Below are 15,314 nucleotides of genomic sequence, written 5' to 3'. Positions count from 1 at the left end.
ACCTTTTGGCCTATGTTGACCTCAAATATACTTGGTGGTTGAATTCATTGACCAGATGTGCAAGTCCTCTTCAAATTTCAAGTCAATCAGATGAAAATTGAGGATTTTAGAAATTTGGCCTATATTGACCTTTTGGCCTATGTTGACCTCAAATATACTTGGTGGTTGAATTCAGTGACCAGATATGCAAGTACTTTTCAAATTTCAAGTCAATCGGATGAAAATTTAGGATTTTAGAAATTTGGAAAAGTTGGTGACCTTTGCCCTTTTTTGACCTTTTGACCCCAAAAACAATAGGCTTATAAATTGGTACGACCTATACAACTTGGTGAAGTTTTCTTGACGATCGGTTTCAAATTGTGACCTGGAGGCCGGTGACAAACAAACAGACAATCAGATGAAAAATCACTCATGGAGCGACACAGGGAAAAACAGAACAAAGTGGTATGGCACTCAGTAGAGCATCCTTTTAACCTCAAAAATAGTTGGTGGTTGAATTCAGTTGGCTGATATGAAAATCCAATTCACATTTCAAGTCAATCGGATGAAAATTGAGGCTTTTAGAAATTTGAAAAAAGCGGTTGATCTTGGGCCTATGTTGACCTTTTGGCCTATGCTGATCTCAAAAATAGTTGTTGGTTGAATTCAGTTGGCTGATATAAAAATCCCATTCAAATTTCAAGTGAATTGTATGAAAATTGAGGATTTTAGAAATTTCGAAATTGTTGTTGACTTTTGGCCTATCTATATATATATATATAAAACTGTGTGTGTGTGTGTGTGTGTGTGTGTGTGTGTGTGTGTGTGTGTGTGTGTGTGTGTGTGTGTGTGTGTGTGATGTTACCGATAGACTCCTAAACGGAGAGGCTCACGTGCTTGATATTTGGCATAGACATGGCCATTGAGCCTGGGAAGAACATGGCCTACCTCAAAATATTTGATGATCCATATTTTTTATTCATATTTACCTCAGCGCATTTCAGCGAGGAATATTATACACGGAATCTGAGCAGGTGGCAGAGCAGCGCGCTGATTCGCTCAGAGCGATCACGTGATGTTCCTTGCCGCCATAAACTCAGTTACGCGTTCGCACGTAATCCAGAGCGAAAAGCGATTGCGTTTTTTCACATTTCAGCAAGGAACATTGCCATTCACACCACATAGGTTTTTTTCCTTTCATCTTTACGAGATCCATATTTTTTATTCATATTTACCTCAGCGCATTTCAGCGAGGAATATTATACATGGAATCCGAGCAGGTGGCAGAGCAGCGCGCTGATTCGCTCAGAGCGATCACGTGATGTTCCTTGCCGCTATAAACTCACAGTTACGCGTTCGCACGTAATTCACACGTTCAAAACAAACGAGATCCGCGAAGCGAGTTGGTCGAGTCGTGCTAACCAAGATGGCGACACGGCGGCTTCACTTTTCACGGAGTATGAGCGTTCTATATATTTTCAATTCAGTGCGCCCGACTCGCTCACGTACTTGATTTGTGGCACAGACATGGCCATTGGGCCTTCACGGTGTAATTTGTGCGAGGCTTTTGTCCGAGTGAGCTTGAGTCGAGAGGGTGAATGTACGGGTTGGGAATGTATGGGTCTCCCTTCCCCCGCCCGGCAACGCCGGTACTGGAGGGCGTCACAGGATCGGTGAGTCTCCAAAATCCGCTTCGTTCTGTTGCGAAGATGCAGGACGATGTCACGATTGTTGTGCTGCTCTCCGACCATGAGAACTGCAACGTCATTGTTGACTGGCCCTCCCCTTCCCTCCCCCTCCCCCCTCCGTCCTCCCCTCCCCCTCCACCCTGCCCCCCTCCCCTTCTCCCCTCCCCCTCCCCCTCCCTTTTCCCCCTCCCCCTCCCTTTTCCCTCTCCCCCACCCCCTCCCTTTTCCTCCTCCCCCTCCCTTTTCCCCCTCCCCCTCCCTTTTCCCCTTCCCCTCCCCTCCACCCTACCCCTTCCCCCCTCCCCCTCCCCCTCCCCTCCCCCTCCCTCTCCCCCACCCCTTCCCCACCCCCTTCCCCACACCCTCCCCCTCCCCCTCCCCCCTCCCCCCTCCCCCTCCCCCCTCCCTCCCCTCCCCCTCCTCCCTCCCATCCCGCTCCTCCTCCCCCCTCTTCTCCCCTCCCCCCCCTCTTCCCCTCCCCCCCTCTGCTCCCCTCCGCCCCCTTCCCCCCCTCCCCCTCCCACTCCCCATCCCCCTCCCTCGCCCCCACCCCCTTCCCCACACCCTCCCCCACACCCTCCCCCTCCCCCCTCCACCTCCCCCTCCACCCTGCCCCCTCCCCCTCCCCCTCCCTTTTCCCCCTCCCCCTCCCTTTTCCCTCTCCCCCACCCCCTCCATTTTCCCCCTCCCCCTCCATTTTCCCCCTCCCCCTCCATTTTCCCCCTCCCCCTCCCTTTTCCCCCTTCCCCTCCCCTCCCCTCCACCCTACCCCCTTCCCCCCTCCCCCTCCCCTCTCCCCCACCCCCTTCCCCACACCCTCCCCCACACCCTCCCCCACACCCTCCCCCTCCCCCTCCACCTCCCCCCTCCCCCCTCCCCTCCCCTCCCCCTCCTCCCTCCCATCCCACTCCCCCTCCCCCCTCTTCTCCCCTCCCCCCTCTTCTCCCCTCCCCCCCCCTCTTCTCCCCTCCCCCCCCTCTCCTCCCCTCCCCCCCATTCCCCTCCCCTCCCCTTCCCCCTCCCCTCCCCTCCCCCGCCCGGCAATGCCTGGTACTTCTGCTAGTGTTGCTATATTGGCCTATGGTGATCTCAAAATAGTTGGTGGTTGAATTCAGTTTGCTGATATGTAAATCCCATTCAAATTTCAAGTGAATCGGATGAAAAGTGAGGATTTTAGAAAAAAATTTAAAAAGTGGTTGACCTTTGGCCTACGTTGACCTTTTGGCCTAAGGTAATCTCAAAAATAGTTGGTGGTTGAATTCAGTTGGCTGATATGAAAATCCTCTTCAAATTTCAAGTCAATTGGATGAAAGTTGAGGATTTTAGAAATTTGAAAAAAGTGGTTGACCTTTGGCCTATGTTTACCTTTTGACCCCAAAAATATATAGGAAGGATATATAATATACTTTTCACGGAGTATGAGCGTTCTATATATTTTCAATTCAGTGCGCCCGACTCGCTCACGTACTTGATTTGTGCATAGACATGGCCATTGAGCCTTCACGGTGTAATTTGTGCGAGGCTTTTGTCCGAGTGAGCTTGAGTCGAGAGGGCGAATGTACGGGTTGGGAATGTACGGGTCTCCCTTCCCCCGCCCGGCAACGCCGGTATTGGAGGGCGTCACAGGATCGGTGAGTCTCCAAAATCCGCTTCGTTCTGTTGCGAAGATGCAGGACGATGTCGCGATTGTTGTGCTGCTCTCCGACCATGAGAACTGCAACGTCATTGTTGACTGGCCCTCCCCTTCCCTCCCCCTTCCCCCTCCTCCCTCCGTCCTCCCCTCCCCCTCCACCCTACCCTCACCCCTTTTCCCCTCCCCCTCCCACTCCCTTTCCCCCTCCCCCTCCCTTTCCCCCTCCGCCTCCCTTTTCCCCCTCCCCCTCCCTTTTCCCCCTCCCCCTCCCTTTTCCCCCTCCCCCTCCCTTTTCCCCCTCCCCCTCCCTTTTCCCCCTCCCTCCCTTTTCCCCCTCCCCTCCCTTTTCCCCCTTCCCCTCCACCCTACCCCTTCCCCTCCACCCTACCCCTTCCCCTTCCCCTTCCCCCCTCCCCCTCCCCCTCCCCCTCCCCTCTCCCACCCTACCCCTCCCTCCTCCCACCCTCCCCCTCCCCCCTCCCACTCCTCTCCCCCTCCCCCTCCCCCTCTTCTCCCCTCCACCCCCTCTTCTCCCCTCCCCCCCTCTCCTCCCCTCCCCCCGTTCCCCTCCCCTCCCCTTCCCCCTCCTCTTCCCTGCCCGGCAATGCCGGGTACTTCTGCTAGTGTTGCTATATTGGCCTATGGTGATCTCAAAATAGTTGGTGGTTGAATTCAGTTTGCTGATATGTAAATCCCATTCAAATTTCAAGTGAATCGGATGAAAAGTGAGGATTTTAGAATTAAAAAAAAAATTGGTTGACCTTTGGCCTACGTTGACCTTTTGGCTGCCGCTAATCTCAAAAATAGTTGGTGGTTGAATTCAGTAAGCCAATATGTAAATCCGATTCAAATTTCAAGTCAATCGGATGAAAATTGAGGATTTTAGAAATTTGAAAAAAGTAGTTGGCCTTTGGCCTATGTTGACCTTTTGGCCTAAGGTAATCTCAAAAATAGTTGGTGGTTGAATTCAGTTAGCCGATATGTAAATCCTCTTCAAATTTCAAGTCAATCGGATGAAAATTGAGGATTTTAGAAATTAAATAAAAGTGGTTGACCTTTGGCCTACGTTGACCTTTTGGCCCATGCTAATCTCAAAAATAGTTGGTGGTTGAATTCAGTAAGCCGATATGTATATCCTATTCAAATTTCAAGTTAATCGGATGAAAACTGAGGATTTTAGAAATTTGAAATAGTTGTTGACCTTTGGCCTATGTTCACCTTTGGCCTATGCTAATCTCAAAAATAGTTGGTGGTTGAATTCAATTCGCCGACATGTATATCCGATTCAAATTTCAAGTCAATCAGATGAAAATTGAGGATTTTCGAAATTTTGAAAAAAAGTGGTTGACCTTTGGCCTATGTTCACCTTTTGGCCTATGCTAATCTCAAAAATAGTTGGTGGTTGAATTCAGTTCGCCGATATGTAAATCCTATTCAAATTTCAAGTCAATCGGATGAAAGTTGAGGATTTTAGAAATTTCAAAAAGGTGGTTGACCTTTGGCCTATGTTGACGTTTTTGACCCCAAAAATATATAGGATTTTGTCGGACCACGAACTCTACCGTTTGGTAAAGTTTCGTGAAGATCGGCTTAAAATTGTGACCTGTAGACAAGTATAAGTGAGCGGACAAACAAACACACACACAAACCGGAGTGAGCAACATACCTGAAATGTTTTTGTTTTTTTTGCCAAGTAACAGACAGACAGACAGACAGACAGAAGCACAAACGCAACCGACCAATATACTTGAAAAATCTTCGATTTTGCAAGTAATAACTATGAAACGATATCACATTAACGAGATTAATGGCATGCAAGAAGCATGCATGCAGGTTTATAATAACCAAATAAACCAAGATTCTAGGGTGCCAATGAATGCTACGTTCCTAAAACTTCCCTTGAATGTTCCTTGTTTGTGTCTCAGTTATGGTGTTTGTCCAGCAATTGTGAGTGGTCGAATCTTGTCATGAGCCTTGTGAAGACAAATTGGTTCCAGATTGAACACAAGAACTGGGTTGTCATTATCAAAAGCCTATTAGCGGGATGTTTACATTTGTTATTATTGTGCCATAGGAGAACCTGCATGTATGCTTGTTCACCCTGCGGAACTCATCCATTTGTGTATCTCTGACGATATAAAATTTGAGGCAGAGCTCTTCCACCTTTGCTGTGTATCCTTGAACGTGTGCAGACCAAGGCAATGCGACTTGTTTGTGACAGATCACGTACTGCCAGCCTTCATCCCCAAGCCCATCAAAGAGCACTTTCCTTTCCTTTCCTTTTCTCTACCTTCTTTACTCTTCCTAACACGACTGTTGCTCTGCAAAATTATCAGATGCCGTTCCTCCACCAAATAGATACGTCCTCTTTCCACTCGCCTGGCTTCATCTAGTCATCCTTGCTGTGTTTCGCTCCTCACTTGCAGAACCAATAAAAATGCAACCTCTCTGTCTTCGCACCACTACACTCAGGAATTGACTGCCTCTCTCTGCTTAACAACCACCTACGACCTTCGGCAGTTCGAGACCTGCATTTATAAACTTCCTGATCGAGCCTTTTTGGTCATTGATAAACTCGTCCTTTGTTATAGGAGGCCATGCGGAATAGTTATCGGCGTCACTCTTCTGTAACTTGTGATTTTACAATAGGAGGCCATGCTGAATCGTTATCGGCGTCACTCTTCTGTAACTTGTGATTTTACAAAGGTGCCCATGAACAAATTCATAAAATCTTGCTATTTATCCCATCAACTAAAGGATTGCACAACCATAGAACCACAAAGATACACATGGACACCGATCCCGGAAATTAAAAGATACATGCGTGTGTCAAATACTTTGATTTCTTAAACGCTAATTTCCAGTTGATTGTGCCCAGAATCCCAAATCTCAAGTTGTAATAAACAACTCGCATCTCCACACCACTTTTCTTTTCTTTTTGTATACATGGTCGAGGCTCGTGGGCACTAAAGCCAAATTTTATAACAAGGTAACAGTTTGGGGAAAAAAACCAGCAATTAACCTTTTGATCATTCAAAACTATACAGTATCTTTCAGAGACCTTCAGAAATATTCACACCCCTTAAATTTTTCACATTTTGTTGTTACAGCCTGATGCAAAATGGATTAAACTAAGATTTTGTCACTCATATACCCATAATACCCCATAATGTCAACGTGTTTTTTGTTTTTTTTAGAAAAAAGATACATAACCTATGAATGGAACCTATGAATATGAGGCAAGAGTACAGAAGGCCAGCTTTTATTTATTGGTATTTCTATGCATATATGTCTTACCATTATAGAAGACTATCACTTATGAGTGATAAATATTGGAACAAATGACTGGCAGTTTTTTTATGCCCCCGCCGACGAAGTCGCCGCAGGCATTGTTTTGAGGTTGTCGGTCCGTGATAGGTTTTCGTTACCACGACAACTTGAGAACGGCTAAAGGGATCTCAGTCAAACTTGGCACAGGTATGTATAATGAGGTAACTATGAACCGATTCAATTTTGGGGGCACGAGGTCAAAGGTCAGAGGTCATGTTAGGTCAAAATACTGACCATGATACCTTGTGAACCAGGGATGGGATTCTGACCAAATTAGGTACACTTATGTAGAATAACGTAAAGATGAACTGATTAGATTTTTGGGTCAAGAGGTTAAAGGTCACAGTCTGTCATAGGTCTATAACTTGAGAACGGCTAAAGTGATTTAATTCAAACTTATTACAGGCATGTATAATGATGTAAAGATCAACTTATTAGATTTTGGTGTCAAAGGTAAAATCTGTCATAGGTCTATAACTTGAGAACGGCTGAAGTGATCTAATGCAAACTTGGTACAGGTATGTATAATATTGTAAAGATTAAGTTATTAGATTTTGGGGTCAAAGGTCAAATCTGTAATCGGTAGATAACTTGAGAACGGCTGAAGTGATCTAATTCAAACTTGGTACTGGTATGTATAATGAAGTAAAGATTAAATGATGAGACTTTGGGGTCAAGAGGTTAAAGGTCAAAGTCTGTAATAGGTCTATAACTCAAGAATGGCTGAAGTGATCTAATCCAAACTTGGTACAGATATGTATAATGATGTAAACAACAACAACAACAACATGCATTTTAAAGGCCATTTTCCCGACTAGAGCGGGGGTTAGCCTTGCGGTCCCCATGACAATCTTCTCCATTTTGCCCTATTTTCTGCATCGCTCCTTGTTAACCCCCTTGCCCGCATTTCTTCTTCCACCATCTTTAGCCAAGTCTTTCTCGGTCTTCCCCGTCCTCTACTTCCTTCTACATTCATTTCCATCACTCTTCTCAACCAGTCACTTTAATCCTTCCTCAACACATGACCAAACCATCTCAACCTGTTCCTCTTCACAGCATCAATCACAGGCTCTATTCCCATCATCTTTCGCAATTCATCATTTGTCGGGGGTTCTGTTTTCTAGCGACTCCTCTCCGGCCTTCCTCCCCCAGCTCTCTCTGTGCTCTGTCCCCCAAATATTCCTTCAGGTCACACAAGATCTTCCAGCAACCCTCTGATGGTTAAACTGCCAAAATCTAGGCTCTCTGCTCACCTTCACTCTTTCATTCCCCTTTTCTCCCATGTCTGTAACAAACTCCCCCACTCCCTTCAATCCCACTCCTCCCTCCAGGTCTTAAAACAGCTGTTCACCACCATCTCTTATCTTCCCCCATCCAAAACCTTGATCTTTTCTACCCCCGTTAATTCATGTATAATGATGTAAAGATTAACTGATTCGATTTTGGGTTCAAGAGGTCAAAGGTCAGGTCATGTCAGGTAAAAATGTGCTAACTTGAGAACAGCTGAATGGATTTAACTCAAACTTGATACAAGTATTATGATGTAATAATGTGGGCAAAGGCAAATTAGTCGACGCCGTGACGTCGAAGAGTGCCATTCTAGTTTTTTGTATACCTAGTTGAGGCTTGTATAAGAGCTAACACATAAAACATATAATAAGGGGAGCGGAACGCAAGAGTGGGGGAGAGATAGAGGCACAACATGGAGAGAGAGAACAACAACAGTGGGGAACAGCGACATCAGGAGATCCTTGGAAGAGAGAGGGCTGGGGCAGTGTACACAGGAAATAAGATTGACACGAGAAGGACTTTCAGGAAAGAAAACGGAATTTGAAGGAGGTGGATTTGGGGTGGATTAGTGGGGTTAGAAAAGATCAAGATTTTGATTAGTTGGTACTGTACAGCTGTTTTGAAGACCTGAAGGGATGAGTGGGATTGAAGAGGGTGTGGGAGTCTGTTTTATGGATGGGGAAAAAGAGGAATGAAAGTGTGAAGGTGAGCAGAGAGGCTTGATTTTGGCAATTTCTCCAGAAAAAGGTTGTGGCAGACCTTGTGCATCCTGCAGGAATATTTGGGAGACAAAGCAGGGAGTGCAAGGCCAGAGAGGGGTTGGTAGAAGACAGAAAGGTCACCAACCTGCCTGTGGTGAGAGAGTGAAAGGCCCTCAGAATTAGCTTCATCGCGGGAGATGCCAATTATTTTGAAAGCCTTGTTTTTTACAGCGTGAAGCCGAGCTAGGTGCGAGGCAGTAACACCAGCCCAGATGGGAGAGCACTCCATCAAGCTGCGGATGAAAGGTGTTCTTGTTGCTCAGGTGTTTCTTGGTGCATTGATTGTTCACACATAAAAGGGCTGTGAATGCCTAGTTTTCATTTTAGCCTTTGCTTTTGCCTTAGGAGTTTGCCTTTGGAGTCAGTCGGCATAAACCAACATGAAAACCAGAGAACTGTCCATGAAAGAAAAGCAAGCAACTTGGAAGCTGAAAGAATAGAATAGTTCAATTATAACTGTAGCACAAAATTGGGTAAAGGCAATACAATATATTTGGAATATCTTGAAAAAGAAAGAAATCACTCATCTAGTGTACTTAGCAATTGACAACGACCAAGTCCCCAAAGGAAAATAATTGATGACAGAAAAAGCATCAGCGTTGTGATGAAAAGCCCTAAAACAGCTGTGAGTGACATCACCAACAACCTCCAGAGCGCAGGGTGAAAATATCGCAATCTACTGTTCACAGAAGACTCAGAGAGCAGAATTACAAAGGCTACACTGCAAGATGCAAACCTCTCATCAGCACCAAAAATAGAAAGGCCAGATTATAATTTGTCAAGAAGTACAGAGGTGAGCCAGAAGAGTTCTGGAACAAAGCTTTATGGACATACTAGCCGAAAGCACCCGGCGTTGCCCGGGTTCTTTTTGAATGAATGTACTACTATAATTCAGCTTTTACTCGGGCCATAGAAGATTGACTACTATAATTCAGCTCAGCTTTTAATTGCGAAATGGGCCCAGCCCGGCCGAGGCGGCCTCGACCGGCCTCGCCACCTAGCCTATAACCTTTCCGGGGCCCGTCCCAACATTTTAAGTTCTTTTTGAATGAATTTACTACTATAATTCAGCTTTTACTCGCAGCCGTAGAAGATTGACTCTGATAATTCAGCTCAGCTTTTAATTGCGAAATGGGCCCAGCCCGGCCGAGGCGGCCTCGACTGGGGCCACGTCACCTAGCCTATAACCTTCCCAGGGCCTGTCCCGACATTTTTTGTTTTCAAGGTTTCCTCCTATCTTTCCCCGTTCAGGAGATTAGCGCATGCAGACAAACAAACAAACAAACAAAAACTTTATTTTATATATATAGATGAGACGAAGATAAACCTTTACCAAAGTGATGGAAAGGCAAACGTGTGGAGAAAGGAAGAAACTGCATACGATCCACAGCATACGATGCACAGCATCCACAGCATACTTCACGCTTCACGCTTCATCTGTGAAGCATTGTGGCGGTGGTGTCATGGCTTTGGCTTGTATGGCTGCTTCTTGAATGGGCTCACTCATCTATATTGATGATGTAACGAATGATGGCAGCAGCAAAATGAATTCAGAAGTGTACAGAAACATTTTGTCTGCTTTTGTACCTTTGCTTTGTTTATTTGTTTGAAAGTTATAAGGCAGCCATGAAGGCTGCAAAGAAAGAGGTAGCAAAGGCGCAGGAGGCATGGAGGAAAATGTTCGGAGAACGCTTGGATTCGGAAGAGGGCCAGAGAGCGGTATTCAGGATTGCAAAGCAGATAGCGAAAGAGAGGTGTGATGTGATGGGGGTGAGTTGCTTGAAGGATGAAGTGGGACAAATCGTTGTGGACCCAGATGGAATTAAAGGAAGATGGAAAAGATATATGGAAATGCTGTTGAATACAGAGAATGAATGGGATGGCAACATAGAGAATAACCCAGTTTTAGGATCGGCAGAGAAGATAACTGAGAAGGAAGTCGAGGAAGCGATAAAAGCAATGAAGAGTAGAAAAGCGGGAGGGCCGACGGGAGTTGTGGGAGATATGTTGAAGGCAGCAGGAATTTGGGGTGTGAAGAGAATGACAGAGATCTGTAATCTGGTGGTGAAAGAAGGCCGCATTCCAGTGGATTGGGAACTGAGTACCCTCGTCTCTCTATACAAGGGGAAAGGTGACCCTCTGGAGTGTGGCTCGTACCGAGCGATAAAGTTATTGGAGCATGGAATGAAGGTATTGGAAAGGGTGTTGGAGAGGAGGATAAGGAAGAAGGTGAAGATTGACGAAATGCAGTTTGGATTTATGCCAGGAAGAGGAACGACAGACGCGCTCTTTATTGTGAGGCAGTTGCAGGAAAAGTACATGGAGAAGAGGAAGAAGTTGTTTCTTGGGTTTGTTGATCTGGAGAAAGCATTCGATAGGGTTCCACGCGAAGTATTGACATGGGCATTGAGGAAGTTAGGAGTGGAGGAATGGTTGATCAGAGTAGTGATGGCAATGTACAAAAGAGCGCGCACAGCTGTAAGGACGAAGGACGGGAACAGCGGTGAGATTGAGGTGAAGGTGGCAGTGCATCAAGGGTCGGTACTAAGTCCACTACCATTTGTAGCTGTGATGGAGGTGCTGGCTCAGAACGTAAAGGAGGGTTTACCGTGGGAGTTGTTGTATGCAGATGATCTGGTGTTGATTGCGGAAAGTATGGATGGACTGAAGGAAAAGATGAACACGTGGAAGGAATGTATGGAGACAAAAGGTCTGAAGGTGAATATAGGAAAGACGAAGGTGATGGCAAGTGGTAAAGCATGTGGTGAGGTGGAAAGAACTGGGAAGTGGCCATGTGCTGTGTGCAGGAAGGGTGTCGGAGTGACCTCCATTCAATGTACAATGTGCGCTGAGTGGGTTCATCAAAAATGTAGTGGTCTGAGAGGGTCATTAACCAGTGTGGCAGCTACATTCAAATGTAAGGTGTGCACAGAGGGAGCTGCAGATGGAGGAAATGTTGAGTTGGATCTTGGAGACGGCCTGAAGCCGGAAGGTGTGAAAACATTTTGCTACCTCGGAGACATGCTGAATGGAGAAGGTGTATCAGACTCGGCAACGGTTGCTCGAGTGAGATGTGCATGGAAGAAGTTTCGGGAACTGAGTGGCGTGCTGATGAGGAGGGGAGTGTCGTTGAAGCTGAAGGGAAAGGTGTATGCTGCATGTGTGAGAAGTGTTATGATTTTTGGGAGCGAGACATGGGTAATGAACGTAGAGCAGCAACGAAGGCTGGAAAGGGTGGAAATGCGAATGGTTCGGTGGATGTGCGGAGTATCGTTGACAGAGGAAGACAAATGATGAATTGCAAAAGATGATGGGAATCGAGCCTGTGATTGATGCTGTGAAGAGGAACAGGTTGAGATGGTTTGGTCATGTGTTGAGGAAGGATGAAAGTGACTGGTTGAGAAGAGTGAAGGAAGTAGAGTACTGGGAAGACCGAGAAAGACTTGAGTAAAGATGGTGGAAGAAGAAATGCGGGCAAGGGGGTTAACAAGGAGAGATGCAGAAAATAGGGCAAAATGGAGAAGATTGTCATGGGGGCCGCAAGGCTAACCCACGCTCTAGCAGGGAAAATGGCCTTAAAATGCATGTTGTTGTTGTTTGTACAAGAAAATGCCTCCAAACAAATTGGGCAGCGTTTCCCCATGCAGCAAGACAATGACCCAAAACACACTGCCAATGTAACCAAGGAGTTCATCAGGGGGAAAATGTGGAAGGTTTTAGACTGGCCAAGTCAATCTCCTGATTTAAATCCAATTGAGCATGCATTTCACTTGTTGAAGAGGAGATTAAAGTCAGAAACTTCCAAAACAAACAAATGAAACTGGCTGCAGTGAAGCTTGGCAAAGCATCTCAAAGGAAGATACCAAGAGTTTGATGATGTCAATGGGTCACAGGCTCGATGCAGTTATTGCATATAAGGTATATGCAACCAAATACTAACTATTATATTACTTTAATTTACTTTAAGTTAATCTGTTCCAATACTTATGCATACCTAAAATGAGCAGACAACTTAAAAAGTGATATTGTTGTGCAATCGTAAAACATACTTGCATAGAAATACCAAGAAATAAAAGCTGGCCTTCTGTCCCATTGTCTCATATTCATCTTTTGATCTCAAATACAAATTTCTTGAGTATATAGCAATAATACCAAGTGGCAATTTGCACACTATATAGCAATTCATAGCAATTTGATGTCCCAGAGTTCATCCGGCCTCATCCTCCACTAGTGGAGGGTGCTGCTGCAATGGCCCTGTCCAGGTGCGAAGCCTGTTGAGAGCTTTCCATTGCCTACGTTGGAGTGTGATACCGGGTGGAGCAATTGTTGGATCATATACAATATGTTTATTATGAGCTGTGTCTGCTTCCTAGCTGACCCTCCACAATTGAGTACATAGTAATTTGACTTCACTGTACCAATACTTATGGAGGGCACTGTATATGATACAATAATTGACTGCTGTTCATTTTCCAATAATCTTTGACAATCATCAGCATGCTAATAGTGTTACTGATGCATGGGATGATTGACTTTATTCCTATTCCTGTAGAACTGCGGTCCAAGGGCACTCAACCTCCAGCATACCTTATCCAAGGCACTAAGTCTCTCAACTCCACGCTTCGTTCTTGGACAAGAAAGGAGGTCTGTGTACCCGCTGAGTCCTACTTCTCTTGCAAGCTGGTGATTCTGCATGTGTTGTGATAGTGTTTTTTTACATACTATCTCCAGGTCTTGGCAGAGCATGAGGTGGACATCCCTGATGATATAATTTACTCGCAACTCACCAAGGATCTGGCTAAGGAGGTCCGCATGGCAGAGGTATGTAATTTTCCTGAATGAACACATGTGCTTCATTCTATCATTTCTGCCTTCAAGTAGTTCATAAACTCATTTATGTGAATGATACACCAAGAGTTGTACATAGCCCTTTTGCTCTTTTCTTGTTTTTGTTATTTTGTATCCTAAGTCGAGGCTCATATAAGAGCGAACACATATAACATACCAAGAAGAAAAATACATACAATGTCATAGCCCCGTCGTTTTAGTAATTTTGCTGTAGGTAGTTAAAAAGGCCATCAGTCGGCCATCTTTGGTCGGATTACAAAACAAAATCTTCTGCATATGTATACTCATGTATTGTCTTTGTGCCAAGTTTGAACAAAATCTGTCCATGCATGTTGAGAAATGGTTGAGGACGTGGTCAAATTGTTTTTTTGTTTTTTTTTACAACTAAAATGGCTGCCAGTCTAACAGTTGGCCATCTTTGACCAGGTCGCACATTAAAGTGAGGTGGATGTGTGTCCCGTAATGTACTGTGCTTTTACCAAGTTTGAACAAAATTGTATCGTGCATCTTCAAGAAATGGTTGGAGACATGTTTAAGTAACAAAATTGCTGCCAGTCAGCCATCTTGCATCACATCTCGAAAGAAAATTTCATGCCTATGTAAGCCCTTATTCATTATCTGTGTGTCAACTTTGAACAACATCAGTAAATGCATGTTCGAGAAATTGTTGAGGACGTGTTCAACATTGGGTTTTTTACAACTAAAATGGCCGCCAGTCGGCCACCTTTGATCACATCATGAAACAAAATCATGTGCTTTTGTATACCATCATGTATTGTTTTTGTGCCAAATACAAACAAAATATGTCCATACATCTCCGAGATATGGTTGCAGAAGGACGGATGGACGGACGGCCAGACGGACGGACGAGACCAATGGGGGCTAATAAAAGAAGTGGGAGACAAGAGGTGGAGAGATAGGGAAGCACAACAACAGGAGGGAACAGGGACATCAGGATATCTATGAAAGGTAGGGGGATGGGTACACCGGATAAACAAGATGGACACTACAGGGACTTTCAGGAAAGAAAGGGGAATTTGAAGGAGGTGGATTTGGTGTGGATTAACAGAGGTGGAAAATATCAAGGTTTTGGATGGGGGTGAACAGCTGTTTTGAAGACATGGAGGGAGGAGTGGGATTGAAGAGAGTGGGGGAATTTGTTGCAGAGGCATGAAAAAAGAGGAATGAAAGGTTAGCAGTGAGTCTTGATTTTTGGCAGTTTCAGCGGAAGAGGGTTACTGGCAGACCTTGGGCATCCTGCAGAAATATTTGGGGGACAGAGCACAGACAGAGCAGGGGGAGCTAGGCCGGAGAGGAGTCGAAAGAAGACAGAAAGACCGCCAACCTGCCTGCGGTGAGCAAGTGAAAGGCCCTCAGAGTTAGCTTCATCGCAGGAGATTCCAATGATTCTGAAAGCTTTGGTTTCAACAGCATGAAGTCGAGCTAGGTATGAAGCAGGAGCACCAGTCCAGAGCTGAAGCAGTATTCCATCAAGCTGCGGATGAAAGCCTTGTATGTGGTGAGGAGCTCAGGTGTGCCAAGGAAGGACTTCGCACGATGGAGGATGCCCAGATGGCGACTTGCTTTGGAGGCCAGCTTTGAAATATGGTTTTCCCAGGAAAGATCATGGCATATAGTGAGACCCAAAAGCTTGAGTGACAGAACTTCTTGGAGAGGATTGTTGAGAAAGTAGATGGGAGGGTTGTCCAGACGGTCTTTTCGGAGAGACAAAGTGAGAGTGCGAGATTTGTCAGGATTGAAAGACATGTTCCACTTGTTTGACCA

General features: G+C 45.5%; 1 protein-coding gene across 23 annotated transcripts in view; it reads left to right on the top strand.

Moving 5' to 3' along the window:
* Nucleotides 1-15,314, top strand: part of LOC137424988 (histone lysine demethylase PHF8) — a 158,552-nt gene that overhangs the window by 38,738 nt on the left and 104,500 nt on the right. For all 23 annotated transcript variants that reach the window (XM_078776175.1, XM_078776165.1, XM_078776170.1 and 20 more), the window contains exons 10-11: nt 13,234-13,325; nt 13,413-13,502. In XM_078776175.1, coding sequence (XP_078632301.1) covers nt 13,234-13,325; nt 13,413-13,502 — 182 coding nt within the window. The remainder of the gene's footprint in view (nt 1-13,233; nt 13,326-13,412; nt 13,503-15,314) is intronic.

This window comes from Myxine glutinosa, chromosome 4 (assembly GCF_964187855.1).
Source record: "Myxine glutinosa chromosome 4, kmMyxGlut1.1, whole genome shotgun sequence".
NCBI lineage: Eukaryota > Metazoa > Chordata > Myxini > Myxiniformes > Myxinidae > Myxine > Myxine glutinosa.
This window is presented reverse-complemented; position numbering and strand designations above follow the sequence as displayed.